General features: G+C 34.4%; 1 protein-coding gene across 2 annotated transcripts in view; it reads right to left on the bottom strand.

Annotated features, from left to right (window-relative positions):
• The window catches only part of ap2b1 (adaptor related protein complex 2 subunit beta 1), a 69,381-nt gene extending 51,828 nt beyond the window's left edge, over positions 1–17,553 (bottom strand). The window contains exons 1-10 of one of the 2 annotated variants that reach the window (XM_087251357.1): positions 17,428–17,553; positions 16,920–16,974; positions 15,535–15,640; positions 15,306–15,441; positions 13,996–14,241; positions 10,573–10,763; positions 7,308–7,529; positions 6,919–7,039; positions 2,665–2,760; positions 755–870 (exon numbers count right to left, since the gene is read on the bottom strand). In XM_087251357.1, the coding sequence (XP_087107483.1) occupies positions 755–870; positions 2,665–2,760; positions 6,919–7,039; positions 7,308–7,529; positions 10,573–10,763; positions 13,996–14,241; positions 15,306–15,441; positions 15,535–15,640; positions 16,920–16,956 (1,271 nt within the window). In that variant the 5' untranslated portion in view covers positions 16,957–16,974; positions 17,428–17,553. 2 annotated transcript variants of the gene reach the window in all.
• Positions 17,554–21,587: the final 4,034 nt, after the last annotated feature.

The following is a 21,587-nucleotide window of genomic DNA, read 5'->3' as shown; positions in this document are numbered from 1 at the left end:
CATATATGTCAACATATACATACATGCATATGTATTCATACACAGTCGTTTCATATATACATACACATGAATACGTATACACATTCACATATAGTCTATAGCTTTGATATTATAAATCAAATTACAAAAAAATATATATATAAATACATAAATAAACTATAATATTGCATCACAAATTATAATAAAGAAAAATAAATAAATAAGGGGGGGGAATAATAATAATATATATATATATATATATATATATATATATATATATATATATATATATATATATATATATGATACACCAGACTATACAACAAAATATAGCCAAAAAACCTTTAAACCAATTCGCATTCATGTGTATGTATATGTATATATGAACGACTGTGTATGTATACATATGCATGTATGTATATGTTGACATATATGTGAGAGGAGATCATGTGATCCGGAAGTGTATAAAAAGAAGCACCTGATTGTAATAAACATTGTCTGATGAAGAGCCGGCGGCTCGAAACGTTACACGCTCTGTGTCAGCCTTTTTAATTTAATAAATTAGTATTTTTGGAGCCTCGGTGTTGCCGCCTTTGATTTACATTTAATTTGCACTTTTACGGTTTTGGCTGGGCACCCAATTAAGAGAGATGTGCGTGCTTTTGTACAGTTTTTTCACTGTGATCATGCACCCACTGATATGAGTGGTGGAGTAGACAAGAGAAACTGTTTCATGCAGAAATTTAATGCGTATATATGGGTGCTATGGACTGACTTGTTGGGATATTTGCGGAAGATGTCCCTGATGACCACAATGGCTTCCTGCACGACGTAGTTGACTTTGGTCTGGATAAGGTCCAGCAGGGTGCTAACACAGCGCTCAGCGGATTGCTAGAAACACAGATACAAGTGAAGATTTCTAATCAACAAATTACTGACATGTGCGGGAATCAACCAAATTAATTACAGCAACCTAGACCACACAGAACCTAAAAAAGGTACACATTCAAATTTGAGTTTACAAAAACAAATTGTTTATTATGACAAATGTTATGTTATACAATTATTTTAATCACTTTCAGCAGTGTTTTGTGCAATTCAAAGAGTTTTCTTTTTAAACGATACCAAACTTTTGCATTTACACCTCTGCATGTGGATTTGGGAATCTTTTGAATTTGGGTGGGCAAAATCCAGGCGGAAACCAAAAAATAACATTTGACTTTCAGAGGTTAAACTCATTTAGAAAACTCACTTTGAGAACAACATACAATTTTTAAAAAAGCTGATTTATGTTTGGGAATGTGCATTTTATGTGCAAACAAAAGATTTATCAGACAGTTATGTGGAATAGTGAGACATAAAAATGTGAATATTAACCCTTATGTTATGTTGGGGAAGTTTTCATCTACTCTGGGGTGATTTTGAGTCTTAATTTGACCACAACCTTCTTTGTGTTGCAACAAGTGGAATGATTTTTGGTGACAAATCTTATTATGACACATACAGCTGAAGTCAGAATTATTAGCCCCACTGTTTGTTTTTTCCCCACAATTTTTAATTGTGTTAATTTAACAGATGCAGATTTTTTTTCAGCACATGTCTAAACATAATAGTTTTAAAAACTAATTTCTAATAACTGATTTATTTTGTCTTTGCCATGATGACAGTAAATAATATTTGCTAGATATTTTTCAAGACACTTCTATACAGCTTCAAGTGACATTTAAAGGCTTAACTAGGTTAATTAGGTTAACTAGGCAGGTTAGGGGAATTAGGCAAGTTATTGTATAACAATGGTTTGTTCTGTAGACAGTCGAAAAAATAGCTTAAAGGGGCTAATAATTTGTCCTCAAATTGTTTTTTAAAAAATTGATAACTGCTTTTATTCTAGCCAAAATAAAAACATTTAAGACTTTCTCCAGAAGGAAAAATATTTTCAGACATACGGTGAAAATTTCCTTGCTCTGTTAAACATAATTTAGGAAATATTAAAAAAAAAAAAAAATCAAAGGGGGGCTAATAATTCTGACTATATTGGGAAAATGATTTGAAAATAAAAAACAACAACTCAACAATACACTCAGGGCAAATGTTTTTGACCCATTGTCTTTCATTATAATGACAGGTTTAGATTACAAAGCCATGACACCACAGTATTACGTATTCTTGATAGTTAGTGGTTTTCTCTGTTGGAGAATGGCAAAATGTGTAATTTTTGCTGCTGATCATCAGTTGCAGTGCAAAAAAGCTTAGATTATGACTTTTATATGGAGTTATATAGAGTATAATGTGTGTACTTGTTAGAGAGACCTTTGTGCACTTATCTTGATATATCTGAGAAAATCAAAATAAGCAGCTCAGCTCTCAGAACATAGTAAACATAGTAAGTGCATTTAAGCATGCACATGTAATTTGTTTTTATACCCCATACGAAAACCAGAAACATACCAGAGATAATGGTGCCAACTGATGATCAACAGTAAAAAATGTAAATTTGACATCTTCCCAAGAGAGAAAACCACCAACATTTAAGAATGCATGATTATTTGGTGTAAAGACTTTGCAATTAAAAAATGTTGCTATAATGGAAGTCAATGGGGTAAAAACAGCCACCAACATACTGAAAATGTAGTCTATTTGAACAATATACATGGGTTAAAAGCTTAATAATGCAGCAAGACTTACCTCCACTTTGATGGCACAGCGACCAATGGCTCGCACGGCTTTCCGAACGAAGTCTACATCCACCTCAGTGGCATATTCCTTCAGCTCAGCCAGGACCTACAGAAATTAACAGCACAGTAGGTGGATTTCTACAAAAAAAGACTGCTGAAGTGAAACGCTCAACCAGTCGATTTTAAGTCAACAGGTTTACTTACTTTTTGAATTTAAGTAACGGCTTTTTACAGTGCATGCATGTGTTCTTGTAAAAAATAGATAAATATATAAAAATAATTAAAACAATTAAAAAATACATTGCCTTTGTGTGTTTTGCTTGCTTTAGGCCTGTTATGAATCCATAAACATTACAATAGGATGAAAAAATTCAATTAAGCATTCGAATCAAACCATTCATTTTTATATTCATTCTGAATATAAAAATACCACTGAACAGAAAATGTAAGACTATTGATAATTAAGTTAACTCGATTGTTCTTGTAAATTAAATGGATTGAACATAAAACAATAAAGTTGACCACAAAAAAACTCAAGAATTGTTTTGATTCATCTCATTTTAATTAAGTAGTCTGAACAAGAGTGAATGATGCAGCTTTAACGCAACTTTAGTTCTACTAACTTTAATTTAATTCTTTAAAAACTAATGAAAATTAGTTGGAGTGTCAAAATGAATTGTTTCTTCAGTGCACCGCGAAGCAGACAAGGACAAATCGGTATCGGTTCAGTAATAATCATAACCAGTTACTATGTAGTGACATCATTTATCTCATATGTGCTATAAGTCACCGTAGCTTAGTATGGCGAGGAAGGCGAGCGCGAGTATTTACAACGCTCCAACTACTTTAAAACGCAGTAACTGTGTGCACAATTTCACTGCGTGTGTGTTTGCTTCTTTCACTGACACTTACAGCAGAAACCCCTATTTTACTGCAATTGAAAGAATGGAAGTAAACTTTCCCTCTCTCTCTCTTTTACACTGTGCCCCATTGACCTGCTGGCATCACTTTTCCTCTCCTCACGGCTGTTACACCGATACTTCTGGATACAGACTAGAGCTGCACAATTAATCGTTGAAAGATCGCGATCTCGATTCGACCCCCTAGACGATCTTAATCCAGCATTTCTACGATTCTGTCAATCATATTTTCAAGTTCAGGAGAGAAGAAAAGGCAAGTCTTTTCATTGTTTCACACATGTTGCTCAGTGACATTGACACCTCCCAATGATGTTGAATGTACTGTATTTATAAGGTATAATTCACCTAAAAATGTCATTTTTGTCCTAACATGATGTTTTCACGATCTGGAAATCACACGTGACATAAGCTGCTGACCGTGAGCTGTTATCACAGACAGGGCGCGCACGCTATACTTAATGATAGACGCGCGCGCGTCTACTTAATAGTGAACAGAACCTGCATATGTTGCGAGTAACAGGTAATAATACAGTTGCAAACAATATTCAATTTGTGGTACAGAGTGATCGTTTGGGAGCCGCGCGCAAAGTATGAACAAGCACTTAGCAGTCAAAATGAAACCGAAAGTGTGCACGTAATTTAAATGATCATATTGCATTTTAGAGTTATGATTACGACAAGCATTTGATGTTTTTTCTTTCATAGAGAACACACATGAAAATAAATGCTTACAATGTTCGTATAACTACTCTAGCCTATATATTGTTGAATATAATCTGATAATGGCAAATGTCTGATTTTACCAGTGAAAAAAATTGTCTAATATGACAGATTGCAAGCATATCTCGCAAACATAAAAATTCAACATCAGAATTATTATAAGTAGAATATAATTATTTATAAAACCAGTAGACCTACGCATAATATTATTATCGATGTTGTGCCATGTTTGTTTTTACCATACCTTTATTTTACATCAACAGAACCGTGCGAAAATCGAGATCTTGATTTTAAGCAAAAAAAATAAAAAATAAAAAAAATGCGATTCTCATTTTAGCCAGAATCGTGCAGCTCTAATACAGACACAAATGTGTATCTGCAGAGTTTTCTCCACCGTGTCTATTATGGATCATCAGTGTCACTCTTCTGTGAAGAGCACCAGCGCGTTAGAGCCAATCACTGCCTTTTCTGTTGAGCGCGAGACCAATCAAAGGGGTGTAGGAAAGAACTTGCTAGACGGCTCAGAAAGCGAGTGGGATATTTATATTTGTTTATTTTCTATAAATACTTGTGTTGTTTAAAAGTACAGTTATTATATCTGACTGTTTGTATTAAAGAACAAAATTATATTACAAATAGTATTAAAATAAATGTATACATTTTAATACAAGAATTACTGTGCTGTGAAGAAAATATAAAACTGTGTGTGGAAAGCATCGTCAATGCACCGTGATGCACCGAATTATCGAATTGAACCGAATCGATGGCATGACAATCATAACCAAACCGTGAGACCAGTGTAAATTCACACCTCTAAAAATTAGGTCCTTTCTAAACAGACTGGACAATTACAAAGCAAAGTGGAAAATAAAAACGTGTACATATTCCGGTTTTGCTTAAGAGCATGATCAAACAGCAGCCTATTTGCACATGGATTGATGTTACAGCGTTATCTAATATATAATGTAGTCCTGTCATTTTATTATTTGAAATAAAGAGCTGATGCATTTTCCTGTTAATGAAATCTAAATCTCAGGGGACTGCTGTCAATGTGCTATTTGTTTGCTAGCATGACAGGCAAGACTTCAGCCTCCACATTAACATAAGTGACCATAAAAAGCATTGAGATAATGTAATTAATTCCGTTTTAATTAAACCTAAGCTGACTACCTCAGCCTTCAAATGAAAAACACTGACAAGTTGTATGTGATTGTTGTACTAATTTTCAAGGCAATTACAAAAACAAGATATTCAATAAAGATGGCATGTTATGCTATTTTAAAATGTCATTTTTTGGTTAAGCAAGTGCACCAGAAAAGATTAACATGCTACAAAGAACAGTTCACAGAAAATGAATATGTACTCAATTCTTGCTCACCGTCAAATGGTTTCAAACTTTTATGTGGTTATTTTTTCTGTTAACTACAAAAGAAGATACTTTGATGGAAATGATGGAAACCAATGGCATCCATAGAAGGAAAAAAAAAATTAAGAAAGTCAAAAGCTATACCGGATTCCAACATTTGTCCAAAATATGTTCTTTTGTTTTTAATAGAAAGAAAAAAGCTAAAATTTGGGAAAAGGTGAGGGTCAGTCAATGATGACTGATCTGATTTTTTGTTTTTGTGTGTGTTTGAGGGGGCAAACTCTTTAATGCTCAAAAACATATGACTTTTTCTATAAAGATTTCTATAAAGTCCCATTTCTGACTGTTCTGATTTCCCAGCTGACCCAATGTACTGTGATCAGTCAATATTAACTCCCCTTACCATAAGTGTAAAATTAGGACAATGCTGTTGATCTAATAAAAATTTTGAAAGTAATATCTGCACTTTGACTGAAGCTTTTTTTTTAGAGACTATGAGCTTTGTAACCCTGCAGTTGCTCAATATTCCTAACAGACAAGCTAGGAATACATTACAAAGCATTAGGCATGGGAATCACCAGAGCACCAACGATACGATACAATTTTATCACGATACACGTGTCACGATACAATATTATTATAATTTCTTTTAAACGTTGCAATATATTCCAGGTTTATAACTTGTTAAAAACATTTGCCCTGAGTGTATTGTTTCCTGTCTGCAACGGAAACTCAAGTAACATCAGATTTAACTTAATATACTATTCGACCAAATAGTGTAATAAAATATTTGCAATATATCAATATGAGCATCAGTGTATCGATTTTAGTATCGCCATGGAAAATATCGCAGTACTATATATTTATCTACAGCAGGGAAAATAAGTATTGAACACGTCATGTATTTTTCTGGGAATAATATTTCTAAAGGAGATGTGGAGATGGAATTGAACCAGATTTTTGGTAAAAACCCAAACAATAAAAACATAAAAATAAAACAAATCAATGAAAATAAAAAACTCTCAACCTTTCATTGCTTATTTCACACCATGACAGATAATAATAACAATGACTTCTTGTTGAACATCAGAATCTTTTTGAATTGATATGTTTCATTATGTAGTTTTTTCAGCCTGTATGTTTTGTTAACAATTAATTAATACAATAAAAAAGAATCTTAGAAACACTGAGTGAAATGGGTTTGCATTACATTTCATACTGACTTTAAAAGCTAAAAGTCAAATATCTTTAGAGATACCTGGGCGATGTTGGCATGAGAGGCTAGTCGGATCATGATGTCCAGTTTCTCCAACTTGACATATATAGGATCATTGTACTTGACAAAGAACACTTTAATCTCTTGCTTCAAAATCTCAGGCCTGTAGGCAGAGAGATAAAAGATCAATGTCAAAGTCTCAGACGAACAAAACATGAATCAATATATTTGTACAATACCGCCATCTAGTGACAATAAAGAACCCTAAAAACTCTTGCATTAAAAAGATAGCTCACCCAAAAATAAACATTTACTGACTATTTACTCTCCCTCACATGGTTCCAAAGTGACACAATTTTGATTCTTTGGTGAACTATTTATTTAATGCCACAGAAAAAACAAGAACATTGTAATAAGGACAGACATCTCACCGTTTCTGCACAATAAGGTTGATATTCCTGAGCGCCACATATTGGACCTCTGGTTCGCCAGATAACAGTGTGACGAGGGGAGGAGAGAGCTTCTTCAGAAGAGTGTTGTAGTAATCAGAGTCTTTGGGCAGGAGCTCCAAAAACTTCATCAGTACCTTTACCGCCGAAAGCACCACAGCTGAATTAGCATGCGAGAGACGTGGCGTCACCCGCTCACAGATACTGAAAGACACAGAAACAGGGAGTTAAGCACTCCATAGGTTTATCTTCACTGATTTGACTTGTCATAATAATACCAATGCTACACTTCCCAAAATGGCTAATCGTTATATTGAACCAGGAGAACAAAACCACAATTAATCCTTCACTCTTGGATTACTTTGGATTTGGAGGATTAGAATATTCATCATTGATAATGTCAGCAAGAAAAGAAAGTTATAATTCTCTTATCCCTATTGTGACGTACAGATATGAAAAAAAGACCACTTAAAAAGTCTGTTTCTCTGAATTTCAAACTTTTATTTTGTAAATTGTTGAATTTTTTTTTATTCATTCATTTTTCTTTTCGGCTTAGTCCCTTTAGTAATTCAGGGTCGCCACAGCGGAATGAACCGCCAACTTATCCAGCTTTCCAACTGCAACCCATCTCTAGGAAACATCCATACACACTCATTCACACTCATACACTATGGACAATTTTAGCCTACCCAATTCACCTGTACCACATGCCTTTGGACTGTGGGGGAAACCCACGCGAATGCGAGGAGAACGTGCAAACCAGCGACCTTCTTGCTGTGAGGCGACAGCATTACCTACTGCGCCACCATGACATTTTTTTTTCAAAGTTTAAATTAAAAAACACTGTCATTTAGAGCATGCTTTCACATGTTTTGTTTTCAAACAACACAAATCCCATGTTTAAACAAATAAGTAAAAAAAATAACGATTTGGTGGAACTACCCCAATTTTCAAATCACAAGAAAACATGTGTTACTCTGAGAAAAAAAAGAATGCTCTATTTGACAATATGTATATTTTTTAAGCTTATTTGTTGATTATATGACCATTCAAACTTAGAAAAAAGAACAGAAATATTAATAAACCAAAACAATCAAATTAACTAATAAATAAGTATTGTCAAGAACATACAATCAAATGAAAACAAACCAACATATAAAAAGGTAAAGAATAATGTGGATTAGCAAAACTATAAAATTGTACAATTTGTATTAGGGCTGTGCGATTGATCGAAATCACAATTTTAAATGCTGCGATTAGTTAATCCCAAGAGGCTGCAATATGAAATATGTATTATTTAATTTCCCCCGCACAGAGAAAATGCGTGACACCAGGCTATGTATAACAGTCTAAGTAATCAACTGAGTGAGCACACTTTTGTTCTGCCCAATCAGAATTGCGCAACCAAACTATGCCCACAATAAAAGAAAGAAAACAAACAGAAAAGCACTGACAAGTGGGATGATGGCGGTAATAGACAAATTAATATTTAAAAAAAACAGCAATTGTAATATGGGAATATTTTTGTTTCAAAGTCACAGAAAGCGAACAAAAACAGGTCATTTTTAAGAGCTGTCACAGAATTGTTGCCACGGTTTACAAATTATTGAGCTGAAGCTTGATTACAAAATTAAATAGTAAATCAAATGGCAATTTCTTTTTTTTAATTAATTAATTTAATTTAATTAAAAATTAATTAATAATTTATTTAGTTTTAAAAATTGCCAAATAAATATGTACCCCAAATCACACAGCCCTAATTTGTTTTAGACAACACATGTTAATTCAAAAGTTAGAAAAGGTAAAAACAGAAAAACAAATTCCCGGGAACAAAGATTAAACAAAACATGTTCTTTGACATATTTCTTGAAAAGAGGACATCTCTACCATTCTATTACATCCTTCCTCCTTTGCAACATTAGCCAGGGTACACGATCTTTATTGGCAATATGACGATATTAAATATGCAAGAAATTAGATCTTTATAGAATGAAGAAGGTCTTATTACTTTTCAAAGCTGTATGTATCCATGAAATGGCTTAAATAACAAAAAGAATGCACTGTGGGAATGATTTTATCCATGGGGAATTGATTAGATTGTTGTTGCTTGCTATTGCTGAAATCTCATGCTAGTTACAGGTTGCAGGGACAACTACCTTTTAGGTTTGAATTATATTATAGATTATGTATCAAATTTAAAGTGAGTCCCTCAAAGTTCTATCATAGACCTTATTTTTCTATCATCTTTGTGCTTCTTTCATTTCTTTCACCAGGACACAGAAAACATTTCGTACTTTAATACTTGGTAATACACCAATTGCACATTTCAGCGCAAAGCCAGACCGATAATATTTCTGTACATAGTATACACACAATACAACAATAATAATTCCTTGGACAGAATAAATCAAACCCTGCATTGCAGCCAAATCCAGAAAATTCTTGTTTGACTCTTGTTTGATCTTTTAATTAAAGTCCAGCTATTCAAAAGCACTTTATATGGCCTGTACTCCACTATTATGCATATTTCTGTATAAATTGCATATGAATTCAATGAACAGAATAAAAGAAATGTTAAAAAAGTAAGCCTCTATTTCCTCTCATGGGCTTATGCCCCAACAAATCTGTGCATCTCTTAATAACAGTCTGAAAAGGAAAGGCCTGTGGGGAAATAAAATTAATGATAACATACAGCTCAGACTGCAGCAGTGCTGATTTATTTACATACTGCTGTTCTATTCTCAAACTAAAAATGGACTTGTTCAATCTTAACCTGTCAGAACAGACAACATATGCCTCTAATCCATGCATATCTATGCAAAAAATACTCTAATTCACTTCTACTTTTTGATGATTTGGAGTATTTAAAATGATTACAACATATTTTTTATTATTACTAGTATGACTATTATTATTATTACAAATTAGGCATGCACCTATATGGATTTTATGGCCGATATTAATAACCGATATAAAGGCAGATAAATTAAAATATTTCAAAATGTAATATTTTTATACAATAAACAACTGATTTTATTTTAAAAACGTCATAAAAGTTTGAACTTATCTTAGAATAGCATACGCAAAGCAAAAAAACAATACCATTAAACAGCATTTATCGGCCGATAACAATATGGTCGCCGATATATCGTGCATCCCTATAACAAATACTAGAGTACACTCACTTTCTCCCTATAAGCTACATACAGACAATGGATAAAGTGGAGTAAAAAAAAAGAAAAAGTACCTCTGGGCCTCCCGCTCGTCTTTGGGGTTGTAGTTGGAGAGGCAGTCCAGGATGAAGATCTGGCCCCATTCAGTGCACTCATTAAGAGCCGTCAGAAGCTTGTTGATGTTCTGAGGGTTCAGGTCCAGAAGGTTGCTGTTGGGGTGAGACTCGCTGATCTCAGACAGAGCAGCAACTGCATTGGCCACAACCTATAGGAGAGCATCAGATTTGAATAAAAACTGTCAACACATAGGTATAGACTCGCAAGTATAGATTTCTTTCTTTGTTTCCTGCTTATTCCAAAACTAAATATATAAGATGTTTCAGATTCAAGATTTACTTTAACATCTTTTTTTTTAATCAAAGATATCAAAATAAAACACGCTGATCATGGAAGTATTAAAGTCTACTAATCTATATTAATGTATAGGGGGATTTATATCATTAATATTTTGATGATACTATCCCAGCGATACTAAACATTTGAGTGTAAATTCTGCATGTTTTATTCAGAACATGGTTTTATCCAGAACCTACTCTTTAAGATCTCAAAACTCAGGGCTTCTGGTAGAACCTAGAATAGCAAAGTCGAGTAAAGGAGGTCCAGCCTTCTCATTTATGGCTCCTAAACTCTGGAATAGCCTTCCTGATAAAGTCCGAGGCTCAGAAACACTCTCTCAATTCAAAACTAGATTAAAGACCTATCTTTTTAGCAAAGCATACACTCAGTGCATCACTTGGCCGTATGATTCATGAATGTTATTCACGCAGGTTTTTGCATCTCGTTTATATACACTATGAACAGCAGCTACGCTAATTATTCTCTTTATTCTCTATTTCACCTGGGGATACTCATCCTGAGGCCCTCAGACTATGCAGCACCACTGATTCAATCCAACACCAGCAACGAGATGATCCCAAAGTTTCCATAATCCTGGACCAGGACGTATCCTGAGCAGCTGCTGTGGTGGTCAGGGATGAGTGGAAAGCATGAGACTGATTCCTGTAACACTCCAGGGACAGATGAGTCTTCGCTGAGGTACAGCATTGCCCAGCCTACGGCGCCTTAACTGCAGCTCTGCACAAGACATTTGGCCATAGGAGAAATGATCGTGCCCATCTGAGCCTGGTTTCTCTCAAGGTTTTCTAATTCTTCACTTTAGCCAATTGGTGATGTTTTCCTCGCAGCTGTCGCCTCTGGCTTGCATGGTTCGGGATCTGTAGAGCTGCGCATCGATGGATTTGTTCTTCAGTGTTTGGACTCTCAGTAGTGATTATTAAACCACACTGAACTGAGCTAAACTGAACTGAACAGAACCTAAACACTGAAAACTGAACTACACTGTTTGAATTCACTATGATCTTCTGTGTGAAGCTGCTTTGACACAATTTACATTGTAAAAGCACAAAACATATAAAGGTGAATTGAATCGAATTAAATAGCTTTTATCCCAACGATTATAATGTAATGTATTTTTTATTTAGTGCCATGTCAGCAACCAAGGCTATCTTCATGGCAGGAATCTTTCAACAATAAATATACAATTTAAAAATCAACAAACAAAATAAAACATCAATTAAATAAGATTTTTTGTGTTAATACATGATAAAAATTCTAAAATCTTTTCTGGTTCCGCTTTGTCAAAAATGTCCTTAAAAGAGATAATTTCATAAAAAGTCCTTCTGGAATCAGTAAAAGCAGGACAGTCCCCCAACGATTATAAAACCAAATCATGCTTTGTTACAACGTCAGGAATTACTTGATGCAATTTATAATTTAAATGCTGATCAAACTTGCTCAGATCTTCCAAAATGGCCACAGAAAAATTCTTAAATTAGGATTTAATTTGAATTTCTGCAATTGCAAAATTATTAAACGATTAAATACATCCAAAATAAAAGTTTGTATTTACATAATATATTTGTGTACTGTTTATATTATTTCAACATAAATACACAGATGGATGTAATAATGCATATTTGATCAATTATGTGTATATACACAAACATATACAACTATATATACCTTTTCAAGTTTAAGCAACAAAAAATAATAACTTGACTTCTAGTTGATCATTTGGTATCAGAAGTGGTAAGAATTAAAAAAGAATTAATATTGTGTATGACTCCAATGAGCTTGGAGGACTGTATCCGTACATCTCTGCAATAACTCATATAATTTATTAATAAAGTCATCTGGAATTGGAAAGAAAGCGCTCTTGCAGGACTCCCAGAGTTCATCAAGATCATTTGGATTCATCTTCAATGCATCCTCCTTCATCTTACCCCAGACATGCTCAATAATGTTCATGTCTGGTGACTGGGCTGGCCAATCCTGGAGCTCCTTGACCTTCTTGGTTTTCAAGAACTTTGATGTGGAGGCTGAAGTATGAGAAGGAGCGCTATCCTGCTGAAGAATTTTCCCTCTCCTGTGGTTTATAATGTAATGGGCGGCACAAATGTCTTAATACCTCAGGCTGTTGATGTTGCCATCCACTCTGCAGATTTCTCGCATTCTCCCCCAATGAATGTAACCCCAAACCATGATTTTTCCTTTATTAAAATTGACTGATTTCTGTATGAATCTTGGGTCCATGTGGGTTCCATTTGTGTTGACTGGGATGCAGTTTACTAGATGATTTATGGGCAAAATCTACCTTCTGTCACCTTTCCAGATTTTATTTTATCCGTGCACGCTGGGGTATATTGTGATAGGGCTCAACAATAAGTACTGCCCGGTGGCCCAGGGCCAGCGTGAGAGACGCTTGGAACAGTAGACAGGATCATTACTGGCCCGATTGGGACAGTACTGCCTTGTCACTCACATTTAATTCGTCTGCGACTATTTGTCAATTGCATGCATTTTAAGTTTGTGCTTTTAAGTCTTTAAACACTACCTTGTTTGTGATGTCGTAAACACCATATTGCTTTAAGGTTCCTCTTATCTGATTTGATGTTTTGAGCATGCATTTTTTTTCCATAACCTGGTAACAACCAGAACAGAGAAGATACAGCAACATATAAGGCTAAAAGAAAATGTCTGTTTCTAATGTCTTGGAAGCAGACATTTACATATGAGCAACGTGATGTTTTGCACAGTTTGCCGTCAGTTTGACAAGTCAGCCCACCTTTTGTTAAATAATTTCGAACTGTAATAAAATACCTCCACATTTTCCATACTACTCTTTTTGTTTGCATAACACTGTAATTAATTTTATTTAAGTATTAAAATTGTAGATTCACAAACTTTATTTTGACACATTATTTAAAATATGCGGCTAAAATATAGCTATTAACTTCCCTTTTTTTTTTTGTGGGGCCAGTGAAAATTTTGGCAAGGCAAGTAAAAATCTAAACCACTGGCCCGATCAGACCAGTACAAAAAATCCTTAGCGTTGAACCCTGTTTTGTAAAAAATAGCATTGAATAGAAATATCTTACCATGGGATTGGAGTCAGCGATCAGGTCCCGGAGAGAGTCCAGGAAGCCCTGGTCCTCCACCATCTGAGCATTGATGTCATGCAGTTTGGCCACACACACGGCTGCAGTCTTCCTCACGTACGGGTCTTCATCCTTCAGACACTTTCGCAGAGGTTCACAGAGGTACTCAGTGATCTTGTCCACGCGGATACAACCCATCGTGCGCACAGCCAGAGCACGGATCAGAGGGTTTGGATCCTCACAGTCCTACAAAAAAGGGAAAAGGAAAGAACAAATTCAGATGTTCTGGTGGAATTGAGGCCTGCACGATTGTGGAAAATATTGACATTGTAAAATTTTGTTTTGTGTGAAGTATGTATTGCAGGTTGTTCTGAATAGATAAAAAAATAAATAAATAAATAATAATAAACTAAAATGATTTACTTTACTTAATGATTTGATTATTTTATATCATTTTCAAACTGATTTTAAAATTTTGATGTTGACATTCAAAGCCATCCACAATCTCGCCCCTCAATATTTGTCTGTCTTCATCCACATTTCTTTTCCCTCTCCTATCCTGCGATCTTCTTCCTCCCTCAACTTGTCTGTTCCCTCTTCTCGTCAATGGGCAATTGAGCATTCAGCCGCTCTGCTCCTCAGCTGTAGTACTCATTACCACCTGCCATCAGAAACATTGACTCCCTTACACTATTCAAATCAAGACTAAAAACTCACTTATTTAAGATGGCTTTTAATGCGTAATTAACTGATTTTATCTGCACTATTGCTGTGTATTTTATTATTATTTATCTTGTTGTTTTATTGCTCTTGTTTTATTGTACAGTGTCCTTGAGTTGCCAGAAAGGCGCCTTTAAATAAAATGTATTATTATTATTATAATTATTATTATTATTATTATTATATTTATTTTTGAAATTCTTCTAGGTACAAATGTAACTGTGTAAGTTGCAAATTTGCAAATGTAACAGAAAACATTGTTAAAAAAATACTTTTCATGACTTTTTACAAAATAATAAAAAATAGAAAAAATATTTCATCATTTCATGGGACCTTTTGCAATAGTTATATAAATACCTGCAAAAGGACAAGAGTAATAGTTAGAAAAAAAATTGCCTTAATTTCTCTTTTTTTTTTTTTTTTTTTTTTTTTAAGAGTTTTTGAAGAGGCTAATAGGCAAATAAAACATGCTATTGAATAAATCTGAAAATCATATGAAGCCATATTACCATACTGACTTTATTTTGATAGATTATGTAGCCCTGTTGGAATTTGAATATCTAAAACTAAACATCTTTTACAAATTTTACCTTGACAAAGCTGTTAACTGCCATGATGGCCATGTCCGGCTGACTCTTGGCATAATTCATAAGGTACAGGTAAACCAGCTTCTTCAGCTCCAGGTTGTCCGTCTGCATGCAGTTCACCACATCTGGAAACAACGAACTAACAACGCAAGTAAAAAGAAATAACCTTCCTGTTACTATTCAGCTCGACCATCTTCTGATAATGCAAGAGGTATTACAGATAAATGAGTACCTGACATCCTTGCCCACCGTCATGGCGGCGATGACTTTCTTCACTGCCTCTTTCCTCTTCTCCTTCTTCTCATTATTCAGCTCGGCCTTCAGCTCAAAGATTTCTCCTAAAACAGGAAATAAAATTATTATTATTACAGTCAACCCATCTGAGTTTTCTTTTTAACCAAGGCTAATGCTGATAACAACGTCTAATAAAGAGAGCAGGAGCTATAAAGTACAGTAATGTCGAGCTTTATTGTCATTCCGCTACATGCGTGGACATACAGAGGAATGAAATGTCAAATCTCGGATGACAACGGTGCTACATGAATTAATCATATAAATTAATAATAATAATATTAATAATAATAAATTAATCATAAATACAAACACAGCACTGGACATAAGAGATATTTATTTATTTATTATTTATTTATTGCCACATCCGCAACTTATGGCTATTTCATGGCAAAATGCCCCTCCATTTCAGTTGGAGGGGCGGCATTCAATTTGATTTCAAATCAAAGTTGAACAATTTACAATGTTTATACATTACATTTTACAACTCAGTGAAAATTGGCTCAGTGGTTAGCACTGTCGCCTCATAGCAAGAAGGTCGCTGGTTAAAGTCCTGGCTGTGTGGAGTTTGCATGTTCTCTCTGTGTTCACGTGGGGTTTCCACCGAGTGCTAAGGTTTCCCCCACAGTCCAAAGACTTGCACTATAGGTGAATTGAATAAACTAAATTGAGTGTGTGTGAATGCCTGAGAATGTATGGGTGTTTCTCAGTGTTGGGTTGCAGCTGAAAGGGCATCCGCATTCTGCGTGAAACATATGCTGGATAAGTTGGCGGGACTATAATAAAGGGACTAAGCCGAAGAAAAATGATTGAATGAATGAACTGAAATGGAAAAAATATTTTTAAATTTCATAGGGGCTTACAGGAACACATTTTGTTAAAATTTCATAGTTTCACTATAGTACCGTTGAGTTGACAATAATAATTATAATAATGATAAAGATGATAATAATAAAAATTTAAATAATAATGAAAATAATAATAATAATAATTCATTCATTTTTTTGTCGGCTTAGTCCCTTTATTAATCCGGGGTCGCCACAGCGGAATGAACCGTTAACTTATCCAGCAAGTTTTTACGCAGCGGATGCCCTTCCAGCCGCAACCCATCTCTGGGAAACATAATAATAATAATAATAATAATAAATTAAATAAGTTAGTTTTCTCGATTTATTATGCTTTTCTTAATGAAATACTGCACACATTTTGATTTTAGGATGCAATCAAAGGTTTATACGAAATACTATTTTGAGTAAACAGTCATTTATATCCTAATATCATTCCATAGCTTAAATCAAACTGTAAGAAGATCATAAAGTGACTTGCCTTTTTTGTTGGTGGTGAAATACTTTGAGTCAGTCATTCTGACAGCTTCTCAAATCTGCAAAGGAGGAAATCACTTCAAGTTCATATGAAGTACATTCCCAAATCAACATTTTAGCAATTCAGAAAATCTGTACAATATCCTCACTAAATTAAATGCTAAATTAAAATATTTATGCGTTCATAAAATTAGGGAAAGGTCTTTAAATCTCAGTTTTACGAAGGAAATCATCAGGGGACAGTTATGTGTGGACCATATACTACACGAACAAACAACACGACAACACAAGCCACCGACTACATACACCAAACACACATCTTCAACTCATTATTTAAAGCTGTGTGTCACCAATTTTAATCCTTTTTGCGTTTAAAAATGGGGCGTGACCGAAATAAATGATCCAGCTATGCTAGGCTAGTGAAAATCTTGGAAATCAGGACCTTTATCGGCTAAAAATAGCCGCCTGACGTGTCCTAAATTAGGAAGCAAACAGCTGATGTAAATACATACGGACAAGCGATGTAAGAATCGACGCCAGATGTACAAATGTGTGGTTATTGCAGCACTTCCCAACGAGGAGATGGAAGATGCGGTTGTTGGCACAGCTCGGTCGGCGCTGGAAGATGGAGCGCACCCGGAAAAACAAAATGACGAGCGGAACCAGTAAACGAGGAGAAGGTGCGACGTCGGAGCCACGCAAATGATACACCAGATGCCGATTATTGTTCACTACTTTTATTTCGACTTTTTTATTACTGCAAATTTTAAACCACAAAACAGGGAAAGTCAACAGCATAATACACACACATTTAAATAAAAATACAACAAATCCAACAAAACAAGCATCGGGGAGCAAATAATAATGTATATTTTGAGATTGCACTACAAAAGGCTTCAGTTATTCTGTTTTGAACCACTTTCCTTCTCCTAAAAAAGAAAACTATTAAAAGAGGACCTATTTTTCCATTTACAAGAATATTTATTATATTTACCCATTAATAAAATACATTTAATTGGTCAGGCTGGAACATGACTGGGTTTTGGCTGTGCTCCCAGTCTGACTAGGCTTGTCAAGCTATCTCCGAGACTGACCAGCTAAGACCAAGCTGAAAATGGCTGGAAACCAGCCTTGAATGGCCCAACCCCCTTTAAAACCAGGCTGGTCGACCAGCTTAAACCATCCTAGGCTGGTTTAAGCTGTGTTTTATTTTCAGCAGGAAGGTTAAAACATCAGAAAAAGCAATAGTATCTGTATGCAGCCTCTATGATACAAGCTGAGACTACATATCTCAGAGATGCAATGTTAGACACAATGCACTCAACGAAACTAGTGACACTGTGATGGGTAGAGTTAGGGGTGGGGTTAGGTGGGTGGATAGAATGCAGCTCAAATTGCAACTGCACCAGGTCTGCAGATCTGTTTACTTTTAAGTAAGTTGAAGAAAACTATATACACATACAGGCCTATATTCATTGAAAAATGTAAATGCTGTTGTTCTTTAAATCTATCCATTTTAGTCTATAACAGACAATAATTATATGTATAATATCTACATTCTGAAAACTCAGTTTAATAATAAAAAACACAAGTCTTTGGCAGCTGAAAGCTTCAACAAAAGATCTCAAGAGCAGGGTTTATACGGGTGCTGGAAATCCTTGAAACTGCTTGATTAAATTTGTTTACGTTTTTAGGTTTAAAAAGTGCTCAGATTTTGGATAAAGTGCTTCAAACAGCTTGAAAATCTAATCGTGTTGCTTTCATAACCATTCATCTTAATAAATAAATAATAATAATAAACTATTTAAATGAAAATAACTGTAAATGTAAAATAAATAAGTCTGCTTTTGCATACAATGAAAATTTAGTTTGGCCTTTGTTTATTCTGGGGTAGAAGAAAATGGATGGAGATTACAGTTTCATGAGGAACAATTATGAAATTAAAATAAATGGCAGATAAATGGCAGATTTAAGATGTCAGTGAATAATGTAAGAGAGTAAATGACAGCAACTTGTTGTTGGGATTTGGGATTTCAACCCAATTCTGGGTGTAAAATGGACTAAACCAACTTCAAAGGTTTTTAAATTAAATTTATAGAATTAAATTTAACACCATGTTTGCGTTCGTCAACATTTTATACAATTTGCATTAAAATAACTTATCATTTCTCAGACTGTCCCATCAAAGAATTCCTTAGAATGCTATAATAAAGCAAACGGCATGTGCTATAAAATCTGTAATATTTGACACACTATAAAGAGCAGGAAAAATCAGCAGCAGAATTTACACCCTCGTGTCAGCACCAGATGCCTGTGCTGATAAGTAAAGACCGAACAAACGTATCCACACAGCTCTAATCTACTCCTTACAAGATGTTTCCTCCACCAGTCATTTCAACGTGACCAGTGAAGCACACACTATAGGTGAAGTCTAATACATTTAGAGAAAGTACAGTTAAAGAAACAGATCAGCACTTTGCAAATACAAACTTTAAAAAAATAAAAACAACTCCTGAAACAAATTCAAAGACATAAATAACATATTTCAATAGTCAAACTACAGAAAAGTACATTAAGTCTTTAGACATATATACAAATAAGGAAAATGAGTACAGCATAACCTAGCAATATGAATGCTTAAAAGTAAATTTAAAAATGGAATAATATATAAATAATTATTATAGAAAATACAACACCTTTACACATTTGCATGCAAAACCTTTCACATTTTTTAGATTTTTCCCATTTAAATACACCTTATTTGAACATCAAATATACATTTTATTATTAGACACATTTAAATATGTTTTAATTAGATTACTAAAACGTTTTAATGTTATTCATTCATTCATTCATTTTCTTTTCGGCTTAGTCGCTTTATTAATCTGGGGTCGCCAAGGCGGAATGCACAACCAGCTTATCCAACACGTTTTTACGCATCAGATGCCCTTCCTGCCTGAAACCCATCACTGGGAAACGTCTATTTACACTCATTCACACTCATACACTGCAGACAATTTTAGCTTACCCAATTCACCTGTACCGCATGTCTTTGGACTTGTGGTGGAAACCAGAACACACGGAGGAAACCCACTTGAATGCAGGGAGAACATGCAAACTCCACACAGAAATACCAACTGACCCAAATGGGGCTCGAACAAGCGACCTTCTTTCTGTGAGGCGACAGCACTACCTATTGCGCCACTGCGTCTCCGTTTTAATGTTATCCTGTCTAAAATATTTGTAATTATTTTTTACAATATGTAACAAGTTTATTTGTACTTCATTCTTTTTTTTTTAATCCAGATATCCTTTAAATGTCTTTTGTCTGTATGGCTGGCCTTCAGAAATGTCTGTATTTATTGGACACAAGAATACATTTTTTAAGGATTATTGCTGTCTGATTGATCAGCCATGAGTACTGTATTTGCGTATAAATTAAAACATGAGACAACAGAGAAAAAAAGAAGGGGGAAAAACATTTTGGAGACTTTAAAGATTTTGTTTATTGAATTTGTTGCATTTTAGTAATAATAATGAAAATTAATAAAAATCTTTATTAACCGTTTAAATTCATTCAAAGACATTCATTAAAACTTGTTTATGGTAATTTTAAGTATTTTAAAATATACACAAAAGGCCAAATACAGTCTGCGGTAGCTGTAGAAAGATATAGCTGAAATATAAAATATATAATGAAACTGATAATCTTTTGGAATTTTTTTTTTTTTGGGGGGGGGGGGGGGGGGGGGGCTTTTCTAATTTATTGAAACCTAACTTTAGATTCATCTTATTGATCGCAGCAGATCCGTGTGTCTTTGGCACATTATTATTCATTCATTCATTCATTTTCTTTTGGCTTAGTCACTTTATTAATCAGGGGTCACCACAGCGGAATGAACTGCCAACTTATCCAGCGTACAGTATGTTATACGCAGCAGATGCCATTACAGCAACAACCCATACACTCTCATTCACAAACACACATCATACACTACGGCCAATTTAGCTAACCCAATTCATCTATAGCGCATGTCTTTGGACTGAGGGGGAAACCGGAGCACCTGGAGGAAACCCACACCAACACAGGGAGAACATGCAAACTCCACACAGAAATGCCAAATAACCCAGCCGAGGCTTAAACCAGAGACCTTCTTGCTGTGAAGCGATTGTTCTACCCACTGCGCCACCCCACCACCCATTATTATTAATATTATTTTTATTATTATTACTATCAAATATTTTCTTGAAAGTAATCCATATACTTCAGCTTAAAGTTTATTCTTTATACTTAATTAAAGTCTGAAAATTAAAGTATAAAAATAAGCAGAAGGATCAACCTTCAATATTGTATGGAAAGAAAAGAACGACAGAAAACAAAGGAGGGATTTTTGGAGACTGAGCGTTTTGTTTATAATTATATAGTGCTAAATTGATAATGATTACACCAAAAAATGTTTTTCACTGTTTATTGCTGTTTAATTTACTGTTTAAATGTATTAAATAAAAAAAACTACTTTTATCAGCACCATGTGATACATGTAAAAGTAACTAGCTTCCTTTAGCTGTTGTTTTTTTTAATTTAGAAGAAAAAAAAACTAGCATGAACCTCAATTATAACCACTTATTTTTGTTTACTTTATTTTTATCCACTAAAATCTTTTACAGAACA

This window comes from Danio rerio, chromosome 5 (genome assembly GCF_052040795.2).
Source record: "Danio rerio strain M-AB ecotype USA chromosome 5, GRCz13ab, whole genome shotgun sequence".
In the NCBI taxonomy this organism is placed as follows: domain Eukaryota; kingdom Metazoa; phylum Chordata; class Actinopteri; order Cypriniformes; family Danionidae; genus Danio; species Danio rerio.
The sequence above is the reverse complement of the archived record's forward strand: the minus strand, read 5'-3'. Positions and strand labels throughout refer to the sequence as shown.